The 25,989-nt window shown below is 38.2% G+C and overlaps 1 protein-coding gene and 1 pseudogene across 5 annotated transcripts; both read right to left on the minus strand.

The window, feature by feature from the left end:
* Positions 1–8: 8 nt before the first annotated feature.
* On the minus strand, positions 9–4,335 carry LOC122093318 (disease resistance protein L6-like). 5 transcript variants are annotated; one of them, XM_042663615.1, is made up of 5 exons: positions 3,704–4,335; positions 2,101–3,224; positions 1,092–1,394; positions 894–995; positions 9–764 (listed from the first exon to the last, which is right to left on the minus strand). In XM_042663615.1, the coding sequence occupies exons 2-5, from the start codon at positions 2,581–2,583 to the stop codon at positions 654–656; spliced, it is 999 nt and encodes a 332-aa protein (XP_042519549.1). In that variant the 5' UTR covers positions 2,584–3,224; positions 3,704–4,335; the 3' UTR covers positions 9–653. The 5 variants fall into 5 exon arrangements, with proteins under 5 accessions (XP_042519549.1, XP_042519548.1, XP_042519550.1 ...); XM_042663614.1 differs by having other exon boundaries at positions 894–1,394; XM_042663616.1 differs by having other exon boundaries at positions 894–1,394; positions 1,477–3,224.
* A 9,533-nt stretch (positions 4,336–13,868) lies between these two features.
* LOC122093942 lies at positions 13,869–19,517 on the minus strand (annotated as a pseudogene).
* Between the last annotated feature and the right edge of the window lie 6,472 nt (positions 19,518–25,989).

Consider the following 25,989-nt stretch of genomic DNA (forward strand, 5'->3'; position numbering starts at 1 on the left):
AAAAAAAAAAAAAAAAAAGTTGGAATATTTTTTATTTTAAAACTATTATTCTTTTCCTCCTCTCCACTTCTTCAATATCAGATGGAAACCCTTGAACATCACAGTCAATATTTGGCTGTTGGCTCAGCATTTGCTCCAGACTGGATCAGTTAATTAATCTCACTTCACAGGGGGTTAAAGCGGCTAAGAGAAGAACCTGATGCTTCATCTTCGTTGTCTTGAAGACAAGCTCTCATTCTAGGCTTCAGTATCTCCTTTACCACTTCTTCCGTATTACCAGAAGGAGATGCCTCAACATCTGACCAATTGAAGAAATCTGCTACATTAGGCTTTTTCTGGTCAGGTTTCTGGAACAAAAGCTTCCAGAATTTTACTCTGGAATTCGGTATTAAGTCATCCAAATACTTTGATTGACGAATATATAAAATCTCAATAGCATCTTTTCCTTCCAATTGAATCCCAAACCAGTTGAAGCCTTTGAGATGGTGAATGTAGATTATATCTCTATAAGTAGTATATTCAACATCATCCTCAATTCTGAGTATATGACGACATCTAGCTGTTCTATCATTTTGGCGGATAGAAGCCAAAATGTCAAAATAGATGGTTTGTGGCTTATGCTGTTTGAATTTCAGATTGTGCTTTAACTCAGGTCAGAATTCAATAACAATGCACAGAACTAAGGATAAACCCTTCTTACAGATCCCATCATTAGCATTCAAGGAATAAATTAATTCTTGTGGACAGTCCGGTGAAAGTCTTCCCTGCAAATCAGAAGAAAGGAAAGGTAAGGTAAGGAAAGGAAAGAAGCCGTCAATCATCAAAGTCATAAACTAGTTGGCATTTTCTAGTGATTCCAATTGTAGTAGGGGAAAACAAGATAGTGAAAGTACCTGGCCATGTATCTTTCTTGGACTATTTGTCAAGTTACAGCATTGTATCGCGTCCAAATCTTCAAAGGATCTTACTCCCTCAAGGCCTTGAATCTCTTCCAACTTCTCGCAAGAATCGACAGATAATCTCCTCAATTTTTTCAGCCTTGAAAAATCCGGTAGTCTTACCAATAAATAGAAATGGCTAGCATCTAAAACCTCAAGCTTCTTTAATAGTCCAACACCATCTGGTAATTCCTTAATTTTTGCAACATTACTCAATTGGAGCTCAACCAAAGATTTTAGATCACAAATGGACTCAGGCAATTCCTCTAGTGAGTCACAGGATTCAAGAATAACACTTTTGAGCTTACTCAACTGCCCCAAGGATTCATCTAACTTATCCAATGATCTGCAATATCCAAGATCTAATCGCTCTAAACAAGGAAACCATGAAAAGTTTGGGGACTTAGATAGATATCCACAATTACTAAGATTTAGAACCTTCAGATTTTGGAACCGCTGTCAAACAAATTAGGAGAATATAAGTAATATCCATAAAACTTAGCAATCAAATGAGAAAAGAAAAAGTCAAATGTTACACCTTATTTTCATCTTGAGGCCTAATATTCCAAGCTTGTTTAATTGTGCTAAATGATAGATCGAGATGAACTAGTCTCTTATGATAAAAATTAGTTGGTAGAATATCCAAAGTACAAGTATTCCATCTCAACCATTTTAGTGTAGAAGGAAGGCATGAAAAGTCTACCATGAAACTTTTTGGATTAATGTTGAGGAATCTTAAATTGGACATCCTCTCAAAATGTTCACCAGTTAAATGAATCGGTAAGTCAGAGGGAATGTCAATTCCTTCTACTTTGTCAGTTCCCTACAATAGAAGTAATCCAAATTGAAAACACCCAAAAAAAAGGAAAAAGAGGGAGGGAGAGAGAGAGAGAGAGAGAGAGAGAGAGAGCAAGAGAACGAGAAAAGAAAAGAAAAAGGATGAGTAGGGATAAGGCCCTTCACCTGTCATTTGGAGTGCCTTAGTGGTTGTTGAGTGTGTCTACATCATGGACCAAAAAAAATATAAAATGTCGAACAATATTGAATGCTATGCTTTTTTTCTTCTTAGTTACAATATATATTTTGTTATAATGTCTTTGAATTACTAGCTTACACCCCCCCCCCACACACACACACACACAGTTATGATCTTAGGTGTTACCTTGTTTCCTTCTAAGACCTCCAAGACGTTGTCGTGAGAACATAACCTACTACGCTTGCCTGGCTCTCTAAAGCTTTCTTTTGAGACAATTTCCCTTCCCATGTCTCGAAGTTGATCATGCATCCTCAAGTAGCAACCACCATCCTCATTAGATTCAAATTTAATAAGGTTCCTGTTTATAAGTCTGTGTATTGCTGATTTAGGATAAAAACCACAAGCTTCCCAAATGGAAATTACAGTTTTTTTCTCCCATCCAATGAAAAAACATGCAGCATCAAGAAAAATGGCTTTCTCGTAATCACCTAAATTATCATAGCTTATCTTCAAGCTTTTGTAGACCTCCCTAGGAGCATTTTCTCTCAATTGTTGTATTATACTTTCCCACACTTCTTTGCTTCTTACATATGATAGGTAGGAATCCAAAACCTCTAGAGTCAAGGGCAAGCCTCCGGAATAACTTGCTATAGCACGTGAAAGCTCCATATACTCTTCAGGAGGTTTGACATTCGAAAGGCACGCGAACTAAAAAGTTGAAGAGATTGGCCTTCACCTAATTCTTTAGGTCAATATATTTTACCTTCATCAATTTTAGCCATATTTAGAATATTCTCATCTCTTCTTGTTATAATGACCCTACTTCCTTGACAAATCCAATTTAGATCGATAGCTAAAGCATTGTGGGAAGGATGATCCACGTCATCAAGAATAAGAAGAACATTTTCTATCTGAAGTCTTTCTTTTATCCACTCTTTTCCTCTATCAACACTCAATATTTCTCCCTAATCTTTTCTTTTGTACATACTATAGATAAGTTTCTCTTGTAAATAAACTAATCCATGTCGCAATGCTTCTCCTCTGATGTCTTCAAGAAAGCATTTCTAATCAAAGTTTCAATGATGCAATTGTAGAGAGCCTTTGCAATAGTTGTCTTCCCAGTGCCACCTATGCTACATATTCCAATAAATTGAACATCTTTGGAACCAATATTTAGTAAATATAGCAGATTCATTAAATGGGAGTCTAATCCAGTACGGTAATTAACATCACTCATCGAGAAAATGTTGTGTATGCATTTTTCTTTTAAAACCCTTTCAACAAGAAGCTCAACCAGCTTTGATTCATCCCTGCAATTATTCAGTGAAATGAAAATTTTAAGTTTAACAATTAAATGAAAATCAATAATTAATTATGAGCAAAACTGGTATTTTAATATGAGAAAAAAATTGAAACATGCATCCCTATCTAAAATGTACTCAATGTCGCAAAATATACACATCATTAAAATTATTTGAAACTAGATTTAATTGTCTTCGTTTTTATTTTCGAAATATATAATTTTATACCCTTTTCTCAGAGCTCATGACATGATTTGAGAGAATATATTAAGTGTGGTTATGTGGTAGCAAAAAATATGATCACAAAGAACACTACGGGTAGAAAGAAATCTGATTTGGAAATCTAAAAATGAGTTCCATAAACAAATATTTCCTCTTGAATCCAACAAAATAAACTTTGTTTGGACCTTAAGATAAGGTAAATGACTATTTTTTTTTTTTTTTCTCTTAATAAAAGAGGGAAAAAAGAATTCTGAAATGAGACTTACCATTTTCGACTTCTCTGAGAACCCATCCCTTCAGATTCCCTACCTCTCTCAAAGCTCCCTTCCAATTCTCCACAACATGAGGAGCGAAATTCCTTTGATGTTTACGAAACACTTTTTTAAAACATCCGGATTGATGACGAACATCAGAGGGGTCAACATCGAAGAATATTGGCAGAATAATCTGACCGCAGTGTCTACGGCTACACAGCATCTGGGCAAGTTCCGTCAAGCACCATTTGCTATTGGCATAGCCTTTAGAGAAAACAGGAATTGAGACTTTGGAGCGTTGGATTGCCTTGACAAGTGTTGTCCCAAGCTCTTCTCCTTCCCACAGTTTGTAGCTATCCATAAAGACATACCCCTTCTCTTTTCAAAGCACGGTAGAGGTGGCCAGTGAAGTTTTTGCGAGTGTCTTCACCCCTGAAATTGAGAAACACATCATAAGGTGAAGATCCAGCGGTGGAGGTGGAGGTGTAGGTGGAGGTGGAGTTGGAGGAGGAAGCCTCAGCCTGTCCTGCCATGAAGTTGAAGTTGAAGTCTCGCAGATAAGATGCTGAAGGACCTCTTCTCTCCTCTATTATTTGGTTTGCAGTCGCAGTATGTGTGGGGAACTGAGGTAAGTGAGGACCGTGAGGTATACATTTAAAAATTGAATTTTTTTTTTGTAACAATTTGAAAATTGAAATTACCATTTACATTTCCAACTAGGTGTGGAAAATGAGGATCCAACAAATAGGTAAGACCTGTCACCGCTTGAATGATGAGCCAATGGGTGCGACTTGAGCGACCACCACTCAAGAAAATTAGTGACAGAATCTCAAACACGTTAAACAAAAAAAAAAAAAAGGCATGGTGAAATCTACAGCTTTTTTTTTTCACCTCTTAAATTGTGTGCTTCTTTAGAATGATTGGTCATAGATATGTGGGCCAAGCAAAACATAAGAAGGACCACGTCGTTTGTAGGCATGAGGCAAAATGATGTTAGCGGTAAAAGATTATAAACATCCAAAAAAAGGGGCGGGAGGCGGGAGGGGGGAGGGGGGGACGTTTCAAGGGCATAAAGTGGTGTTTCTTTCAAAAAATAACAGTTCCAATTCCTCCGAGTTGCTCCATATTTTTTCAATGCTCCAACCTTCTGTCTTCACTTGCTTCCATCCAAGAAGAAAGCCCTTTGCTTCAGCTTTAATAGTTTTTCATCTCAACAAATAATTAGCAGATTATAAGATGCATTTCTCTTCATAGATGATGCAATTAATCCCTTGAGATATAATTTCAACTTCATTGGAAATACTAGCACAAAGCATGTAAAGATAGATTCATTCTGGTTAGAGATCACTTGTTGATGTGTAGTATGGCAGTATTGATCGATCCATTGCATGGCTAGGAAAAGACAGAATGAGGGTTTGGTTTAGCATTATTGAAAGTAACTTTGTTTCTGTATCCAAATCAAATAGCATGTGACGAATTTTTTTTTATTGCATTAAAAGGCTAAAGGAGATCAGAATATACCTGATATACAACGTTAACAAGCCAATTTGGGCAAGAAAGAAAACATGAAGCAACAACGATTTTGAACCCAAAATTGGCCATAGAATGAGCTACTGTATTGACTGAATGTCAAATATGTCTAAAAGAAACAAAAGAAAAAGAAGAGGCTAAGTGCAATATATCCTCAGTAAGAGGAATGACTTCAACTGTTGGGCTCCTCTTCTTGATCCCCTTAATCACCTCTAAGCTATCCGATTCAATAACAAGATGATCAATTCCTATTTTAATAGCAAGAAACATACCATTTTTAATTGCTCGTCTCAAGCTGCAAGATGTTGGTTGAAGTATCAGAATAGATAGAACCTGCAATAAAGTTACCAGCATCATCTCTAATGACAACAGCGATAGAACTTCGATTCTTTCTTGCACTAAAAACAGCATCAGTGTTAAGTTTGAAAGTACCATGACATGGTTTTTCCCATTTAGTTTGACTTGTTGAGCATTGTATGGGTGATCTGCTATTCTGAAACGAAAAAGTTGCCAAGGCTTCTTCAAATTCTTGGAGATAAGAAAGGGCACGCACAACCACTTGTTGAGGAGATTCTTTGTTGCCTTTGAAGATGAAAGAGTTCCTTGATTTCCATAACTTCCAGCTGATAAGGGCCACAATAGAATCAATTTTGTCAAAATCATGCACTTGTTTAGACTTAAGAAATCATTGCTCAAGCCAATTAATGAAGCCTTCATGGATCATGACATCAGAATGAAGTGAAAGTGGGGAAGCAAACCATGCAGCTCTTGCAAATGGACATTGAAGAATAAGATGCATGGTGGTTACTTCTTCTTGTTGACATCTTGGATAGTCAGCCTCCCTATTCTATAGACGCTTCTTGAGGTTGCTTTTTCATGCAATGGCATTATGGCAACATCTCCAAAAAATGTTGCGAAGCTTTGAGGAGCAATAATTCTCCACAATCTTTTCCAAAACTCCTTTGGCTTTCCACTATCATTAGTAGACGCACCTTGTAGCGACCTGTCATCATGAGATTTAAAGAGATGATAAACTAAGAAGCCATGCTTATTAGGGACCCAAATCAACTTATCCTCTCTGGCTTGCATTGTAAGAGGAATTTGCAAAATCTGATGGGCTTCATGAGGAAGAAAAAATTGATTGATAATATCAGAATTCCATGTACAGTTTTGACTATCAATAAGGTCAACAACCTTTTGTAAGAAGCAAAAAGGAGGCTTGGGACTTTGAATTATCCCATTAGGAAGCCTAGAAACCCATCTATCTCTCCATATGTTGACACTTAAACCAATGCCAATCAACCAAAAAACTCCCCAAGAAAGAAGGGAACGTCCACATAATATGCCTCTCCATGCCCAGGATGGATAATTATCAATGGATGCTTAGGAAAGTAAAGACTCTTCATAACTTGGGTCCAAAGGGAGTTTTCATTAGTAATCAACCTCCATCCCAACTTGGCTAAATATGCAATGTTTTGAGCTACCGAGTCATTGAAGCCAAGCCCACCATCATCCTTGCTTCTAGTAAGCTTTTGCCAATTAATCCAATGTGTCTTTTTAACTCCATTCTTGCCCCACCAAAATTTTGAGGTTGCACTTGAAATTAGGTGAATAATAGATTTTGGAAGCTTGAAGGCGCTCATGGCATAGTTGGGAATGGCTGTAATTACTGATTTAATTAAAATTTCCTTACCTGCAGGTGATACAAGTTTTTCCTTTCATCCATTCAACTTGCTGAGAACCTTGTCCTTAATATCTGCAAAAATATTAGATTTAGATTTGGCAAAATCACTAGGAAGACCCAAATACTTATTCTTCCCTTTAGCTTCACTACAAAGAAAGATTTGCATAATCTCCTCTTTCACCAAAGGTGGGGTATTCCTGCTAAAGGTGAAACAAGATTTATGTAAATTGACTGCTTGCCCTGAAGCTTTGCAATATTTTTCAATTATATGCTTCCAATTATGGAGCTGATTTCTTTGAATTCTCATGAAGAGGAGACTATCATCAGCAAAGAATAGCCTTGAAATCATTGGACAATTCCTTTTCATTAAAATTCCTTCTATAGCTCCTTCATCAATGGCCTTAGATATCATAAGGACAAGCGCATTCTCACAAATGAGGAAAAGAACAGGGAAAATAAGATCACCTTGCCTGATTCCGCGAGAAGGAATAATACTTCCTTTTGGGACACCATTTATCAAGATTGAATATCTCACAGTTGTTACACATTGCATGATAAGATGGACCCATCTCTCACAGAAACCCAGCTTCTTCAAAACACCTTGGAGAAAAGACCAATCCACTCGATCAAAAGCTTTTCGCATATCTATTTTAAGATATGCAAATAGATTTTTTCTTTTCTTTTTTCGCCAAAGAAAGTGAAAAACTTCATGGGCAATCAAAATATTATCAGTGATTGATCTTCCCTTAATAAAAGCACTTTGGGTGTGGTCTATAATATCATTTAGAAGAGGCTTCAAGCGATTAGTGAGGATGTTAGATATCACCTTATAAGCCACATTGGTTAAGGCAATTGGTCTATACTCACTAATGGATTCAGGAGACTTTCCCTTTGGGATTAAAGTAATGTAAGTCTGATTCAAATGTTTCAAGAGAAATCCAGATATGAAAAAATATTGAACTGCCTTAATTAAGTCATTTCCAATAATGTTCCAAAAGTTGCAGTAAAACATACCTGAAAGCCCATCTAGACCTGGAGATTTGTTTGGATTGATTGAGAAAACTGTTTTTTTGGATCTCCTCAGAGGATGGGATCTCACATAGCCTTGCATTAGTAGCATCATCTATTTTTGGTTGAATTAGATCTAGGACATCATTCATATATTGAGACTATTCAGCTTGATATAAATCATTGAAATACATAATAGTTTCCATTTCAATTTCTTTAGATTCTTCCATCCGTTGACCATCCACCTTTAGTCTCTAGATACGATTATTTGTCCTTCTTTGAATTGTTGTTGCATGGAAGAAGTTAGTATTTCGATCTCCAGTCGTTAGCCAATTAATTCTAGATTTTTGATGTTGTAGAAGTTCCTCCCTCTAAAGCATTTCATCCAAGTTTTTCTTAATTTCTTCTTCTTTTGCAAGATTAGCTGATGATGTTCTTCCCTTTTCAATCTCCTCAAGTTCTTGAAGAAGTTTCCTTTTTGTATCTTAAACATTACCGAATCGAGTCCGGTTCCATTGCTTCAAAATAAATTGACATTCTCTAATTTTCTTGCTTAACTTGAACATGGCAGCTCCCTGAATATCCAAACTCTATGCTTTTTGATTAGCTTCCTGACAAGTGGGGTCTCTGATCCAAACTTGTTCAAATCGGAATGGTCGTTTGCCTTTTGTTCTTTTTGGGTGAGTGTCAAGCAGAATTAGTAAATGATCTGATCTCCACATAGATAGATTAAATATTGCAGCTTCATCAAACAATATTCTCCAGTTACAATTGCTGAAAGCTCTATCCAGTCTTTCCATGACAAGATCTGCTCCATTCCTTCTATTTGTCCATGTGAATTTTAGACCAAAATAAACCAAGTCCATCCACCTACAAGCATCTACCACTTCCTTGAAGCGGTAAATGCCAGCATGATTTTTAGATCGACCACCTTACTTCTCATGAGTAGCTAGAATGTCATTGTAACCACCCCAAACAAACCAAGGATGATTCTTGGTTTCATATGAAATTCGTCTCAAATCAGTCCAAAATTTTTCTTTCTCATTTGAAGATGTTGGGGCATAAACACAAGTTAAACGCCAACCAAATTTTAATTCAGTAGTAGATAGATGAATATCAATAATATTTTTAGAAGTAGAGAGTACTACAATATCCACATTGTCTTGCCACCGTAATCCAATTCCACCAGACCTACCTTCAGGAGGAACATAAACATAATGATTGAAACATAGTTTCTTCCTTATTTTGTCAAAATACTCACATGTACATTTAGTTTCTGCAAGAAAAACAAAACATGGCCTTTTTGAGTTAGTTAACTCTTTTAAGGAACGAACTGTTGAGGCTGGCTCAAGTCGTCGACAGTTCCAGCATATGCCTATCATCTTATCCCACGAAGTGCCGGCAACCTCTGTGGTTTTCTCATTTTTAGAATCACTAGAACCATTTGAATTTGGTGTAACCGTGGCTTGATAAGCTTGAAGAGTTTCAAGACTAACATGGGAAGATTGGATTGTGTTGGATATGGGTTCAGAGATACCTAGCATATGAAATATATGGGTTGGGTCTGGCCTTGAGTTGGGCTTAATGAATCAAAATGGCATAGCTTCCAAGAGCCCTTTTAGATACAATATTTTGATCGAAGAGATCTTCAACGTCATCATGAGCTCTCTTTTCTTTCCCACCACAAGTGGCTATGTCATCATTAACATTAACGTCCAGTTTGTGGGGCTCAACTGTATGGCAAAAGTTCCTTTGGAGAGAGAGTTCTTCAACATCATCACAAGTGATTTTCAACTTGCCAGTTGAAGAAGATTCTAGAGCTGTATCTATTGTTTGTGTATTGGAACCCAGTATTAGAAGATGTTCTTTGTTGTATCCAGTTAAAGATTGACAATTGGCAATGTCTGCACATTGGTTGTCTGATAATAATTGCTTTTCATTTCGAAAATTAGGGCTACTCTATGAGCTTGAGGAGTAGATGGTTCTAGAGGTGGCTGAGAGGTGACTCGATTATCATGCCACCATCTTCCAGCTCCGACCCTCTCTATTCTTGTTCCTTGAATGAGTTAAGAGCAGCTGTACAGATTCACCTCCGATGATGGGTTCCTCTAATATTTCATGACTCTCAGTTGAATTATTGATAGAGCATGTAGAAAGTAAAGAAGCTACAAATACCGCCAACCTTTCATTTTCTATAAGATGAGCTTCATTGACATTTGGAGGCCTAAGTGGTGGTTTGAGTTGTTTCTCTATAGAACTGTTTGCTCTCGGCCATGGACCGTAATTCCTATTGATAATTTCTAGACATTGACAGCCCTCACCACAAGATTTTGAATGGCTTTGCTTGGAATTGAAAAGGATTCTACATCTATTATCACCATGACCAAGAATTCCACAGTAGTAACAAAAGGTAGGTAATTGTTCATACATAAGTGTGATCCAAACATGTGAACCATCTTTAAGAGGAAGGGACAAACCCATTCTCAAGGGATAATTGACATCGATTTCAGTGAAGACCTTCACAAATTTACCTTCCATCCACTGATCATTGGTATTCCTTCCTGAAATTGTTGCTTTTAATGGAGAAACAAAACGTTCCACTAGTTTGATTCCCACATTAGTTGTAACATACCTAGCAGGAAGGCCATGGAGTTGAATCCAAAAACATACCTTAGTAAAAAGGAAGTTGATCCACTGGTGTTGAAGGACTCCAATTTTCAATAATAACTAAGTTTCAAGAAACAGACCAAGGAGCTTCATCCTATACATATGCCATATCCATTGGATCATTAAAACAACATAAGAGAGTGTTGTTGGTGATGAACTTAATATCAATTCCACCCAATCCTCCCCAAGAAAACTCCAACACTGATTTAATATGAGAGTGTCTGAGACCTTCCCTAAGAAGTATTTTAACTACAATGGTCCTACTTGCAGTCTCTATCTGTGATGGATCAAGATCACTGTCATTCAATTGAAAGTCATCAAAATCAACCCTCAACAGTTGCTTGGATTTTTCCATAGGACTGAAAAAATCGTGGACAAAAGGCAGATGTAATGAAGAAGGTTACAAGATAGATTAAGCGAGAAATAAGCAAAAGATGGCTAGATTTATGAAGCATTGATCAAGATTTGCAGATACAGAGTGCAAAAGCACAGGAAAGGAAACACTAGACCTAGCTGGGGAAAATATTTGCATTAATTTTTTTGTCGCTACAAGATGATATTATTGATAGAGAAAAAATAAAAGATACATCAAAAGAAAAAATAGGGATAAAGTAGAAACCCCTAGAGCCACTAGCAATCTCCAACTTTGGCATGGCCATTAGCAGAGAGAGCTAGCAAACGCCCTAGAGGAATCTATAACTATCTCTGCCCTGAATATCATCCACTAAATATTCTACTACATGTCTAGGGAAAGACACCGAGAACTCTGAATTTCCAGATTTGGAAGCCTTTTTTGCCAAGAAATCCACTATCGTGTTTGCTTCTCGAAAGTAATGAGAGATCTTCCATGGGATCGATTCCAGGAAAGGAAGAACCGAAAACCATTTTTGGAGGGTGAACCACGGGATATGGTTTCTCTGGATCGCAGATACTACCATAGCCGAGTCAAACTCTATCCACAGACCCCTTGCACCCAGCGCCTTAGACATTGTAAGGCCTTCCATAATAGCCTCAAACTCTGCTTCATAAATCTGTTTTATGCCCAGAAAAATACTAAATGAATCACAACCTGGCCATCATGATCTCAAACAACCCCTCCGGCTCCTGCTCTTCCTGGATTTCCCAGAGAGCTACCATCAACATTAACCTTTAGCCAGTTCGGTTGGGGTTTACACCAGTGAACTTCCAGAGGAGGGAGATACCTAGAAGGCACTGCTGTCAAACCCAATCTCCTACAACAAATTACATCAATTGGAGATCTCACCTCCCCCTTCACCTTCCCTATGCAAAGGCCAAGCGCTTGACGGCTGAAGTCAAAGATTTGCATCTCATTCTTGGAAACATTTTCATGACACCTTCTGTTCCTTTCCCACCAAATGTTGGTTGCTATTATGGAAAAACCCATCATCCAAGGGGTTTTGAGGTTTACTACTCTGGCCTTGGTCTTCCACCATCTAACCAAACTATTAATAGACTGGTGTAGTTGCCACCTCACCTCAAAACAATCAGCAAATGTTTTCCAGACAGAGGTCACAGAAGAACACCTGAGGAATGTGTGATCAATGCTATCTTTATCCTGGTTACAGAGAGCACACCTGGAAGCACGGTAAATCCCCTTATGCCTAATCTGCTCATCCATTGGTAGTTTACCATGAGCTAGACGCCATCTCAGTGTAGAGAACCTAGGTGGCAGGCCTTTCCACCAAACCAGAGAGCTCCATGGAGCCTTGCTAGCCATCCTTCTAATACCCTCCCAAGCTGAGGAGGTAGAGAAGGATCTCAGAATACCCTCCCAAGCCAAGGAGGTAGAGAAGGCTCTCAGAGTCGTTAAAGACCAGCAACACGTGTCTTCTAATCCACCTGAAGGTATTTTAACCTTCTTAATTTTATCAAAGATTTTGTTCAGCTCCGCCGATCTCAGCTCAGGGAGCGCCCATTCTCCACCATGAATAAACTCTCCCACCTTACTGTTAAAACTAAGAATGGGCAAGTTTGTTATCTGAAGCTCCTCCAGCACAGACTTAGGCCCCCACCATTTGTCTTTCCAAAAATTTGCAGGATTACCATTACCGATAATCCATCTTTCATTCTCTTCCACAAAGCTCCAAACTTTTTTCACCCCCAAGGCAATAGAAGAAGAAACACCTTTTCTAAAGCTGCCATCTTTTTTTGACGAATCGAGCCTTAAGGAAAGAGCTGGCTACTGTCCTCTCATGCTTAATTCTCCAAACTAGCTTGCACAACATTGCCTTGTTGGTATCACTGAGCCTTTTGATACCTAAGCCACCTTCCTCTTTAGGCTTACAAAGAGAGTCCCATTTTACTATAATTTTTCTAACAGTTTCAACGATAATACATTTGCATTAATTAAGACTTTGGTGGATAACTCTGTAAAAGGAAACCCATAAGTGCATAATCATGCAACTTTCCGATAATGATTTTATGGTGTGTGAGTAGTTGGACACTTGGTGGTAGTGAAATGATCCTTCAATAATCAAAGTCACATGTGACGATTGGGATGGCATCAATGTTGTGCAATATTCTTTCTTAATTATCAACATGTCAAATCAAACATATTTTTTTCTTCCTTTTCTCCATTGGCTCAACTCTTTAGAGCGATTATTCTCTGTAGTGAGTGCGGCGATGCAATGAGCATCGGATGGCTGAGAGCATCCGAACATGCATCCCGAGGTCCTCTCAGCCATCTGATGCTCACCGTATCACCGCACTCACTACAGAGGATGTTTTTGCCAATTCTTAACATTTTAGTTTATTTAGCTCAATTCCCTTTTATGTTTTGTTTGTTTGTGGCTTTGAGCTACATCCGTGGGCCCCTTAATTTAGGGAAATCTTATTGTTATAGAAGTGGTCAACAAATTTACATTTTTGCCCTTTTATAATATACAAACTTCTGTCATTCAATGAAGGTAAATCCCATTACTTCTTATAAATACTGCATTAAATAGTATTTAGCTTTTTTAAACCCATTTTTAACCTCACAGTGAATAGTACATCAAATAATTTTTAGGCATAAGACAAGGGACAATTAAAAGAAGTCTTTAAGAGCAGCATAGTACCAAATAACAAAATCAATAAACCACTTAATAGAATCCATCTCGATCATGAAACAGGCCCAGCCCAAACATGCTTTATCGACCCAAACTAAGCATTGGACTTGGATTGAGGCTTTGAGCTACACAGTAATTCTAGCCTATAAACTTGCATAGTGGCTCTGGATTGAGGGAGGAGAGAGACTAATTGATATTTACTATAAGGCAAATGCCAAAATTCTACACAAATAATTTGATTAACACTCATCAAACTTTCTACATTTAACTGCCAAAACTTCAAAATTCATATTATAAACAACAGACACATTCCTTTTCTTATCAAGCAACACCACATTTTGTTTCACTATAAATCACACTCAACTCTTTTTTTTTTTGCTTAAGGTCAGCAAAGAGTATGTTAAAAAAGAATGAGAATAATAGACAAAACTGGACAAACTTAAGACCCAAATCCACCTTCGGCATAGCCATCAGTAGAGAGGGAATTAAGACTAAATAAATGAAGCTACATTCTCAAAAGAAACATAACATTCACGAGAACCGGAAGCTAGGCTTTTCCATTGCGTCCCATTCAATATCATTTGTAGAAAATCTAAGACCAAAGTCCCATTCCGCAGAGGATCTAGTCGCGGCAGCATGTTTCGCAAGGCCATCTGCAACTACATTGACTTCCCGGTAGCAGTGAGAGGGGATCCGGTCCTAGATTTTAGCATAATTTTTATTTATTTTGGACAAGCTAGGTTGCGTAGCTTCTCGAATGCATGCATTGTGTCCGCATCAAATCCTCCTGCAAACTGCATCCACAAATAACACAGAATCAAGACAATCCAATATTCCTTATGCAGATTTAGACCACATTCATATCACTAAGTTTAAAGCCAAATTATTGTGATATATAACTATGAAATTAGATTCAATTATCTCTAACCAAACTAGTCAGATTGAGATGTAAAGAACAATAAAAGGTGTACTACATTTGTTGCAAGAATCTTCTAAGAGTGAGGTTGCTTGCATCTATGCCATGAACATCCAACAACTACTATGTCTTCTCCACACAACTGTCTACAATTTTTGTATTTCTAACCACCAGTAATAAAACATGTTTTTCTTGCTACTGGAAATAACTTGTGGCGACAGTTTTAACTTCTACTTTAGTCAATACTGTTATTTTGTCTATTAAGTGGCTACTAACAATGAAAACCTGCTCTCAGCAATAAACTAATTGCTGAGAGATACCAGAGATAGAGTGATTCAGTAATTGCCTACATCCATTGCTTAGACCAGTCCAGTTCTTCTGGTGTAGCTTTTACTGGAACCAAACAATTAAAAGTCCTGCTTTTTCACTGAATGGAGAAGCACTTAGTTTTCGGATAAAATAAATCTTAATAGGTGGATATATGCAAAATAAAGATCAAGTCCCCTCAACCTATGGCCCTTGATATACACTCAGATTAAATCAAGCAATAAAATCCTACCAAAAGGCTTATGAGAAGAGTACTGAGGCCCACATATATATATATATATATATAACGCTACCTGATAGTGTTGTGTATGCCTAGACACATGGGGAAGTGGAGCCGGGGCTATTTTTATACTAGTTAAGATTTAATGACTACTTTTGTATGATCAACCATCTGGGCTTATGGTTGTTTGTCAGTAATCCTCATCCAAAAACTTTGCTCTCAGGAAGAATTTCCTAATGAAGCAGAGTGACATTTGGTTGACCATACATGAGTTTGATTGTCCATACAAGGGACAAACCAGTTGGATCATTCGATGCAAGGAATTGCATGGTTCGACCTTTCCCACCTCTGTCAGTTGGCTGTGGCTTATAGCAGATCGACCATCTCTTTGTTAAGTCAGAAAAAATTGTCAACTCATATTTCCGAAGAAATTGGTTGACTCCTATTTTTTGTGGGTGACTTATATTGACCATTTTAAAAATAAACTAGGTTGTTATAGTCGTTGCATAGAATTATATAACGAATATACAACTAAAGATCCTAATACTATGAGCAATTGAAGCTTTGGCCTTGATCATATTGTCCCATAGATGCATGAGTGCCTTCCAAGTCATTGGCCTTTGTCAAATCCTGAATAAGTGTGGCTTAATGAAGCATTTATGTTGTGATCTCCAACTTCTCTATTGCTCTTTGAGATAGCTTGCTTGATACTCCACTTCAGTACAAGCTTAATATACTTATATACTTGTATCTTCCATTGAAGTCCATAAGCTTTTCTGGGAATGAATAATCTTTTAACACACAAAAATATCAGTATTCCCAGGGGCCATCCTGACCATATTTCAGGTCATTACCATAGTGTCCAGTTGTTAGAGTGTCACTTAGGTGTCCATGTTTGGCATCACAAAAACCAGGTTGGAATATTTGGCAGATTGCAATCTCCCAATACGGTAATACAGAAAGTGATCCTTATTACTAATCCCCAGATGTTAAGAGTAATACGATATGTTACCTCTCAAGCAGCTAGAACAACTAGATACGTTAAAATCGGTGTTGTTTGGTAACTATGACAATAATACAAACTATGAGTCTATGACCAGCTACTACAAGCAGGGTATTCAAGTTACTGTAAACCATCAGAAAAAATTTCTAATCACCAGTACTAACAGTACAGCAGGTGATCTTTATTTGTAACACTAGATTTTGTTTTTTTGGTCACAATGCTGCAGCTACTGGAATACAAGTTGTAGTGATATCATAGTAAAAACAACAATTAGTAAAATCAATGCTATTAGTATTTCTAGCATTGATAACCCTCATTAGTTCCTGTGTTTGTTAGTTGTGTTAATATTGATATTTGCTGCTACTGATGCTTCATTTTCTTGTGCCATGGGTCACGATATGACTTTTGACATTAATACATGCAAGTACTAGTTATTACGATGAAAGTTACTGTTTGATGTTTTCATTACCTGATGTATTCTGAAAGTGAATCTCACTCCTTGAAGTAGCATATAGTCCAAAGCAGGATCCTTATCTGATGCTCCCTTGGATTGAGGTTCCACTGCTACCCTTCTCAAGTATTTCTTTGCTAACTTGACTGAACTAAACTTTGTCTGCAACAAATTGATTGATGTGAAACATACAATGAACAAAAAGATATCTCAGGATTTCTTTTTAGTCATGTGACTCAGATTTCCCTCACACTTGACGGCGCAAACTGTTTCATGGACTAATCGTCTCTACAGCATAAGATGAAGTGCAAATTTTAAAAATGTAATGGTCTGTTTTACACAAAGATACCCAACCCCCCCCCCCCAAAAAAAGTCAAGAAAAGAACACTCAACAACTACAGAAATTATGCAGCCACATATTAGTTTTTTTTTTTTTTTTTTTTTTTCCTCTCTCAAAACACTGCAACATTGTTAATTCAACAAAACTTCAAGGCTCAAGGCGTATCAAAAATAAAAAATAACTTCTATGAAATTTTTCAAAATTTTCAAGTGAACCAAAACCAGAAAGAGTACAGCTAAGACAGACTATAAAGTTGCATCCAGTTCATAGGGATCTGAAACTCATTGCAGCTATGCGTCAACATGTCTCTGGTCCTGAGAAGGTTATAAACTCTATGCTCCATCCTGTTAGGATTGGATAAGGAGTTAATTTCACCCACCAAAGTTTGTTAATTCTATACTAGGACAAATGTTACAGAATGTACTTCAAGTCCTTACTTTTCTGACAAGGTGACCATCTTCTTCATTGAAATGTCACAACTAAGTCAAGGGTCATCCTCATAAGAAGAGACTTCAACCTCCAACTTCTTTAGATCACTATACCCAAATGCAGCTTCTCGTGAATTGTCAGCTTTCTTCCCCTGCCAATCAAAGTGCTTTAGAACTGCCCTCTCATCCACCTTAAGGAGATACAAACACAATAAAGATCTTAAAACAACCTGTAGAAATTCTTTGCAGTAATATCTAAAAAAAAAATCTATGCTTCCAAGAATCCTTAACATTTCATGAGATTTTGAAAGCTTTTATTCTTAGATACATCTGAAAGAAGGAAATGAAAAAATAATCTATCACATTCTTTTAGAAATATCATAAAAATATCACTGAATTTTTAAAAGCTTTGTAGTCATGACTCTTCATCTGACATATCTTCATTCAAAAGAAAATAGTGACACTTCCACTTTGTTTTCTCAAGACCTTAGCAGTAAGGGACTTCAGTGAGAAAAAAAAACCTTCCACAATCCGTAACAAGATGTCATGAGAGAAAATTTTAGGTTGCACGGTTGTGCCTCAAACAACTTGCAAGAAAGCAAAGTTCATCATCAAGCCACTTCACAAATGCCACAACATCTTCAATATCCGGACAAACTGCACCATTCACCTATCTTATCAATGAATTCACAAACTCACCTTGAGTCTCAACATCAGACTTTATCTAAAGATAACACCACATCAAAAGGATTAGAGCTAGTTTACAAATGCATCCAGAAGCCAAATTAAGAGAGCTGTGTTCTTGATGAGATACCTCTAATTCCAGCCCGCTGACCAAAACTTGAATAGATAAATAAAAATAGCAAACAAAGGAATGGTAACTTACAGCAAGCAAATGCGATGATCTATTCTCAAATCTCATCGATAATGATGCTGCAGACATTCGCAACATCTGGTGCATAACATATTCCTCCACTTGAAGATTCCTTTGGAGGAGTTGGAGTGGGAGGGGGAGGTGGTAGTGCTGCTAGAATTGAGGCAATGCCATCTTCCTTAGCTACACTAGGAAGGGAACCTGAAGGCCTTGGAGGAGGATTAGGAATGCGCAATGCTCGCTTATCAACATCCACGGAAGCTCTAATCTTATTGGTTTCCTGTTTGTTCACAAAGAATTGAAGACTTTCAACAATACCCAGGTCATATTTATGAACATCCAGGGGTATTCCATCCTTCTCTGTTTCTTTTGCACAAATAAAGCCATCAGACTGCCTTTTCTGCCTCAGTAGCAAGCCATCATACTTCTTTGGGGGCTCACACTATCTCGTCTGTCAATCCAATCTTTATATAGCAGATGATGTGGACATTCTAAATCTGATAAGTCCTCACCAACTCTGGGCCACCCTTTGAACTTGCTCATTATGTTTGGTTTCTTTGCACTGCTAAATTCAAAGGACCCCTTCTGAAAAGAGATATGCAGCTAACAGATTCACTATCTGTTGCCATTGACTTCGGAGTCCACGCTTTATCTGAATCCATTGTGGAGCCTGCATTGCGCAATTCATTACGTAAACATGAATTGAACTACCTAAGGTATACAAGTTCTTCAACCTCAGTTAACCGACTCATCTGTAGACCCTCAACTTGCTTGCTAAGATTTTCATTTGTGTGCGTCAACAGAGATGCCTTAGCTTCAATTTTCTCTACAATTTCACTCCGCTTGTAATCAAAAGAAATTTAAGTGATGAGGAAAGTGAATGAAAATAAATTATAGACTTTCGGCATATGATGAACAAGAAAATCAATCTACCAAAAATAAACAACTGCCAAAACAAAAGGACAGAAACCATTCTGTAGTAATGGAAGTAAGAATACCTCAGAAACATTTGCAAGAGAAGCCAATTGGGATTCTGCCGAAGAAAGTTGTCATGTGAGATTCCTCTTCTGAAGCTGGAATTCCTTGTTCAGGCGCTGCAACTCAACTACTTCCCCTCTATTTGATGCTTCTTCTTGGCTTTCTAAAATAGAGGACAGAGATGCCACTTGCTCAGAAAGGCTTGATTTTTCAGCTTCTAGCAAACGAACATGCTGAACAAGATTCTCAGCTTCATTTCTCTTTGATTCAAGCTCCCTTTCCAGATAACAGACTTTTGGATTCTTCTTATATTCAAACAGCTCAGCCTGAATTCATCAGCTGTCTCACCACCTTGTGAAGTCGAACTCTTTCTCCAATCTCTGTAGCCCTCACTAGTCAATACTCCTTCCTCGTTTTCAATTAGAACGTTTCTCCCAAATCCCGATAGCCTTCAACAGCGCCTCATCCTTTAGTCAAAAAAATAAAAATTGAGTCAACTCTGCCTCTATAGGAACATTGTTTGAAGATCCTCTAACCCCAATATCTGAAGAAGTTCTAATAAAATCTATTGAACATGATCCTCAATGTTTGGCTGCAGATTAAATCCATTAATTAATTCCACATTGGTGTTAAAAGTCAAAGCCAAGAGAAAGATTTAATGTCTCATCATCGTTGTCTTGAAGACGAGCTCTCGTTCTTGGCCTCAGTATCTCTTCCTCTTCTCCTTCTTCTTCCGTTTTGACCGTTGACAGAGGAGGTGCCGTCTCCTCGACGTCTAACCAATTGAAGAAATCTGCTATGTAATTAGTAGACTTTAGCCGGCCAGGTCCATCAATCAAAAGCTTCCAGAATTTTACTCTAGATTTGGGTAGTAAGTTATCAAAATACTTAGATTGACGAATATGTAAATTCTCAATAGTTTCTGTTCCTCGCAAAGGAATCCCAAACCAGTCAAAGCCGTCGAAATGGTGAATATAGATTATATCTCGATCAGTAATATACCTAACGTCTTCAATTCTCAGCGTATGGCGACACCTACTGGAAGCTGTTCTATCATTTCCTCGGATAGAAGCGGAGATATCTAAATAGATGGTGAGTGGTGAGCGCTGTTTGAATTCGAGGTTGTCCTCCAAGTTAAACGGGAATTCGAAAACAATGCACAGAATTAATTCCCCTACCCATATTCCCCACATCCCAAGATCATGACTAGGCAAAGAAAAATTATGTTCCTTTGACCTGTTGGGTGAAAGCAAGTACCCCTGCAAATCACAAGAAACCAATGGAAATCATCAAATTAAGGGAATAAACTGATTGGCATTTTCTATAAGATTCCAACAAAAACGGTGAAAGCACCTGGCCAAGTATCTTCGTTACAGGACGTGTCAAATTATAGCAACCAATCGCATCCAACTCTTCGAAGGTTGCTACATCAATGCGTCGAATCTGTTCGCAACCGCTGAGAGATAATCTCTTTAAATTTGTCAGCGCTGACAAATACGGTAGACTTGTCAATGAATAGCAATGGCTAACATCTAAAACCTCAAGCTTATATAATCGTTCAACACAGGTGGGCAATTCCCCAAGTCTTGTAACATTATTCAAATCAATCAAAGATTTTAGATCGCCAATGCACAAGGCCACTCTTGAAGTGAGTCGCAGAATTCAAGAAGAAGACTCTTGAGCTGACTCAATTGCCTGGGGGATTCGTCTAACTTTTTCAAAGATCTGCAGTATCCAAGATCCAATCGCTCCAAGCAAGGAAACCATGAAAAGTTTGGGGACTTCGATAGATATCCGCAATTATTGAGATTAAGAACCCTCAACTTTTCAAACTGTTATCAAACAAAGAGAATAGAATTACTAACCGTATAAAAACTTAGTAATCAAATTAGAAAAGAACGATTCAAATGCTATACCTTATTTCCATTTTGAGGGCTGATGTTCCAAGCTTCTGTAATCGTGTTAAATGAGAGATCGAGATGAACTAGTCTCTTATGATAAAAATTGGTTGGGACAATATCCCAAGGACAGCTACTCCACTTGAACCATCTTAGTGTAGAAGGAAGGCATTGAAAGTCTACCATGAAATCTTTTGGATTCATGTTGAGTAATCTTAGATTGCGCATTTTCTCAAAGTGCTCATGGGTCAAAGTAGTTTATAAGCTAGATGGAAGGACGATTCCTTCTATTTCGTCAGTCCCCTGAAACAGAAAATAACCCAAGCAAATTGAAATTGATTGCCAGGAAAAAAAAATTAAAAGAATAGTGATAAAGGTCCATTCGCCAACCCCATTAAGTTGGGATAAAGCTGTGTTGTTGATAAGGGTCCATTCCATGCCCTTTGGAGTGTCCTAGCGGCAGTGGAGTGAGTCTAAATAATTGTCTAAAGAATTATAAAAATGTAGAGCATTACTGAATGAATTATGTTTTTCTTGTTCTTAGTTCCAATATATTTCTTGTTATAATATATTTGAATTTTTAGGGTTATAAGCTTACCCCCATACACGGACGCAGAGAGAGAGAGAGAGAGAGAGAGAGAAAAGCATGGTCTTAGGTCTTACCTTGTTTCCTTCTAATACTTCCAAGATTTCATCTTGAGACCACAACCTGCTACGCTTACCGGGATTTCTAAAGCTTTCTTTTGAGACAATTCGCCTTGCCAAGTCTCGAAGTTGATCATGCATCCTCAAGTAGTAGCCACCATCCTCATTATATTCAAAGTTTAGAAGGGACCTTTTAATTAATTTGAATATTGTTGATTTAACATGAAATCCACAAGCATTCCAAATGGAAATTACAGTTTCTTTCTCCCATCCAATGAAAAAGCATCCAGCATCAAGGAAAACATTTTTCTCATAATCATCTAGACTATCATAACTTATCTTCAACTTTTCGTAAACCTCTTGAGGAGGAGTTTCTCTTAGCTTCTCTATTGTGCATTCCCATACTGTTTCACATCTTTCATTTGATAATAAGGAACCCAACACCTCTAGAGTCAAGGGCAAACCTCCTGAATACCTTATCATATCATGTGAAAGAGCCATATACTTTTCAAGAGGTTTATCTTTTTGAAAGGCATGCCAACTAAAGAGTACAAGAGATTGGAAGTAATCTAATTCTTTAGGCCAATATATTTTGTCTCTATCAACATTAGCCACATGTAGAATATCCTCATCTCTTGTCGTTATTATAACCCTACTTCCCTAACCAAGCCAATTTAGATCAATAGCCAAAACATCCAGTTGGGAATGATGATCCACGTCATCAAGAACAAGAAGAGCATTTGCAACAAAAAGTCTTCCTTTTATCATTTCTTTTCCTCTATCAACGTCCAATATTTCGCCATGAACTTTTCTTTTGGAGATACTATAGATTAGTTTCTCTTGTAAAGAAACTAACCCATTTGGTCTTGATGCTTCTTCTCTAATGTTTGAAAGAAAGCAACTCGTACAAAAGCTTTTAATGATGCAATTGTAGAGAGCCTTTGCAATAGTTGTCTTCCCAATGCCACCTATGCCACATATTCCAATAAATTGAACATCTTTGGAATCAACATTTAGTAAAGTTTGTAGATCATTTATACGGGAATCTAATCCAACACGGTATTTAACATCATTCAAGAAAATGTTGCTTGTTTCTTTTAAAGCCCTCTCAACAACAAGCTCTACTAGCAATTATTCATCCCTGCAATTATTGAGCGAAATGAAGAATTTAAATTCTCAATTGACTAAAGTAAATTATTAAGTATGACAAAAACTGATAATTTAGTATGAACAAAATTTTGGGACATAGATGCCTATATAAAAGTATTCAAAGTGGAAAAACATGCATGTCATGAAAATTATTTCAAATGAGATTTTCTTCATTTTCCTTCTTTGAAAAACTTACAATTTTGTATCCTTTTCTCAATCCTCATGACATGATCTCTGAGAAGTGTGCTTTTGTGATGGAAAAAAAGCTGATGACAAGAACACAAGGGGCAAAACGAAATCTGATTTGGAAACTTAAAAACTGTCTTTTATGATATATGTCCACTAAAAGCATACGACCCACTTCATACTTGTTGTATATCAAAATTGCAATCTACATGTACTATCCACCAACAGTAGTTTTTGGCAACCAATAGGGGTATCAACTGATTAGTTTGGTCTGGTTTTGGTTGGATTGAACCAATTTTGGTCTAGGAATGGGTTGAATTGAAACCAAACCCTTTTTTATTTTTTTTTTTCGCTAAAAGGTCATGTTTATTAAGAAGAGGAAAAAAAAACTGTACAAGGGAACTGATCACAAGGAAAAAAAAAATTACAAAGACAAGAAAACACCAGAAGAAGACCCAGGGCTCTTCCCCACCTTCGGCATTGCCATCAGCAGGGAAGAGCACTAGGCATCAATAACTAAAATCGCTCTAATAGAATCTATAGCATGACCTGCCCATCGCATTGTCCAATAAAAATTGTAACACCTCCGGAGACCACACCAGACTTGTCGAAGTTACTTCCTTCTTGGCATCCGTATTTGCTAGAAAATCCGCTATGGGATTTGCTTCCCGATAGCAATGGGTAATTTTCCAGCAGATACTTTTGAGATAAGAGAGGAGAAAGGACCACTTCTACTAGACAAACCACGGGACCAAACCCCTTTGCACCATCAGTACCACTGATACTGTGATCCACAGAGACTCACACGTCATCTCTCTCGCTCTTTCAATACCTTCGATCAACGCATAAAATTAAGCTTGGAAGCTAGATGCATTCCCTAAGAAGGAGCTGAAGTACAAGACCACCTGCGCATTACTGTCCCTTATTGTTCCACCGGCCCCTACATTCCCTGGATTACCCAGCGATGAACCATCACAGTTTAATTTCCACCATCCTACCCTCGGCTGCAACCAGGAGATTTCCCGCACCCCCTTAAATCTTCTTCTTGGGACCGTTATATTCAGCCTGGAGCACCTTTGCTGGTCCAGGCGAGATTTTATTCTATCACGCTTTCTTGGACCACGCCTTTTAACCTCATCCATGATGCCTTTGAAGATCTGACTAAAGGAACAGCTTACCTCCCTGAATCTCCTTGAGTTCCTCTCCATCTATATGAAGTATGGGACTAAGATCAAACCCACCATCCACATCTGAGACAGCCCAATAGCACTAGATTTTTGAGACCAACGTTAGCTGAAATAATCTTGCCCTTTTGAAACGCCCCTTATTCATATGACACCAAGCGAGGGAGGAGACTGGAAAGCCGCTCAACCATTATCTTTGATAGGACCTTACAGAAGAAGTTTTCCATACAGATGGGGCGAAACTTATCCAAGGAAGCTGCCCCCTCCACCTTCGGGATTAAAGACACAAAGCTGTTATTCACCCTGTTGGGCAACTTACCACCTCTGAAAAATGCTCGCACTGCCTCACAAAAATCCATGCCAACAATCTCCTAACACTTCTCGAAGAATGCACCAGGAAACCCGTCAAGGCCAGGGGAGCTCTCTGGATCGAGACCCCAAACCACCCTCTTTATTTCATCCATCTCAGGGATAGCTTCTAATGCCAAGGAGTCCTCTCTATTCACCTCCTGGGGGATGACCTGAAGCAGCTCCATGTAAGTTTCACACTAATCAACCTTATGGAAGTCTTCAAAATATCTCAAGACATACTCTGCCAATTGCCCCTGCTCCGAGACCACCGATCCATCTTGTTTCTTCAACGAGTGAATATAGTTTTTGGCACGCCGCACCTTAAGTGATAAATAAAAAAACTTTGAATTACGGTCTCCTAATTTTGCCCACTTACAGCGAGCTTTCTCTACCGAAAGCTTCTCATGTAATTCCACTACTTTCAATAGCCTTGTTTTAGGCTCTGCTTCCTTAGAAAATAATTCATCAGTCATCTCAACCTGATCGATGGTACTCTACACCTCCACCACTTCATCTGTAGCTTCCTTAAGAGCCACATCAACATTTGGAAAAGTCTGTCTCTCCCACCCCTTGAGAGCGCCCTTCACAGCCTTTAATTTCTGGACAAGTATTCCAATTGGACCGCCCCTGACCTCCCTGGTCCACACATCCCTCACATGACCCTCAAATGACCCCTCCTCCATCCAAAAGCAATGGAAACGAAAAGGGACGTTCCTAGGCTTAGGGGCTACCGTAGAAGAGAGTAAAATGGGAGCATGATTTGACACTGACCGATGGAGAACCTGTTGACTACAGTCACCAAAGACATCCAACCAATGAGCATTGAAGAAACCCCTATCGAGCACTGCCGCCACATGACCCCTACGTCTATTATTTATCCAGGTAAGTTTGGATCCCTGAGAAGGGGTGCTGATCAACTCACACGCATCCACCATTGCCTGGAACTCCACCGCAGCACCCACATTAAATCTACCAGGACCCCTCTTCTCATGGGAATATAGCGTGGCGTTGAAGTCACCAATGACTGCCCACAGAAGGGAAGAAAAAGCCAATGCTACCAAATCCACCCATAAATTCCTACACTCAGCCCTAAAACAAGAGGAGTGAATCATAGAAATCAACACCTTCTGCCCACTCCACTCCAGAGAAACAGAGATCAGCTGCTAAGAGGATTGAACGACCACCAACCGCCTTAGGGAATTTTTCCAAATAATCCAAAGGTTTGGAACCTTGTCTCGACGAGAGTTATGAATTAGCTCTGCCACGAAGCCTAGAAGATCAAAAAGAGCACAAGGGAAAGATAGAGAGTCCACCACGGGTTCCGCAATGCAAACCACATCAGGGGAGTTGACCTGCAAAAATTTTTGCAACGCTCTAGAAGCCGCTGCCTT

The sequence above is a fragment of the Macadamia integrifolia genome, chromosome 11 (assembly GCF_013358625.1).
Source record: "Macadamia integrifolia cultivar HAES 741 chromosome 11, SCU_Mint_v3, whole genome shotgun sequence".
NCBI lineage: Eukaryota > Viridiplantae > Streptophyta > Magnoliopsida > Proteales > Proteaceae > Macadamia > Macadamia integrifolia.

Excerpts from the sequence above, each read along its gene's own strand:
- LOC122093318 (XM_042663614.1), bottom strand. The coding sequence starts at position 2,583 with ATGGAGCTTTCACGTGCTATAGCAAGTTATTCCGGAGGCTTGCCCTTG. Across the intron at positions 1,395-2,100 it reads AGGTCTTAGAAGGAAACAAG|CGGTTCCAAAATCTGAAGGT; the intron begins GTAACACCTAAG and ends TTTGTTTGACAG. Across the intron at positions 765-893 it reads CAAGAAAGATACATGGCCAG|GGAAGACTTTCACCGGACTG; the intron begins GTACTTTCACTA and ends TCTGATTTGCAG.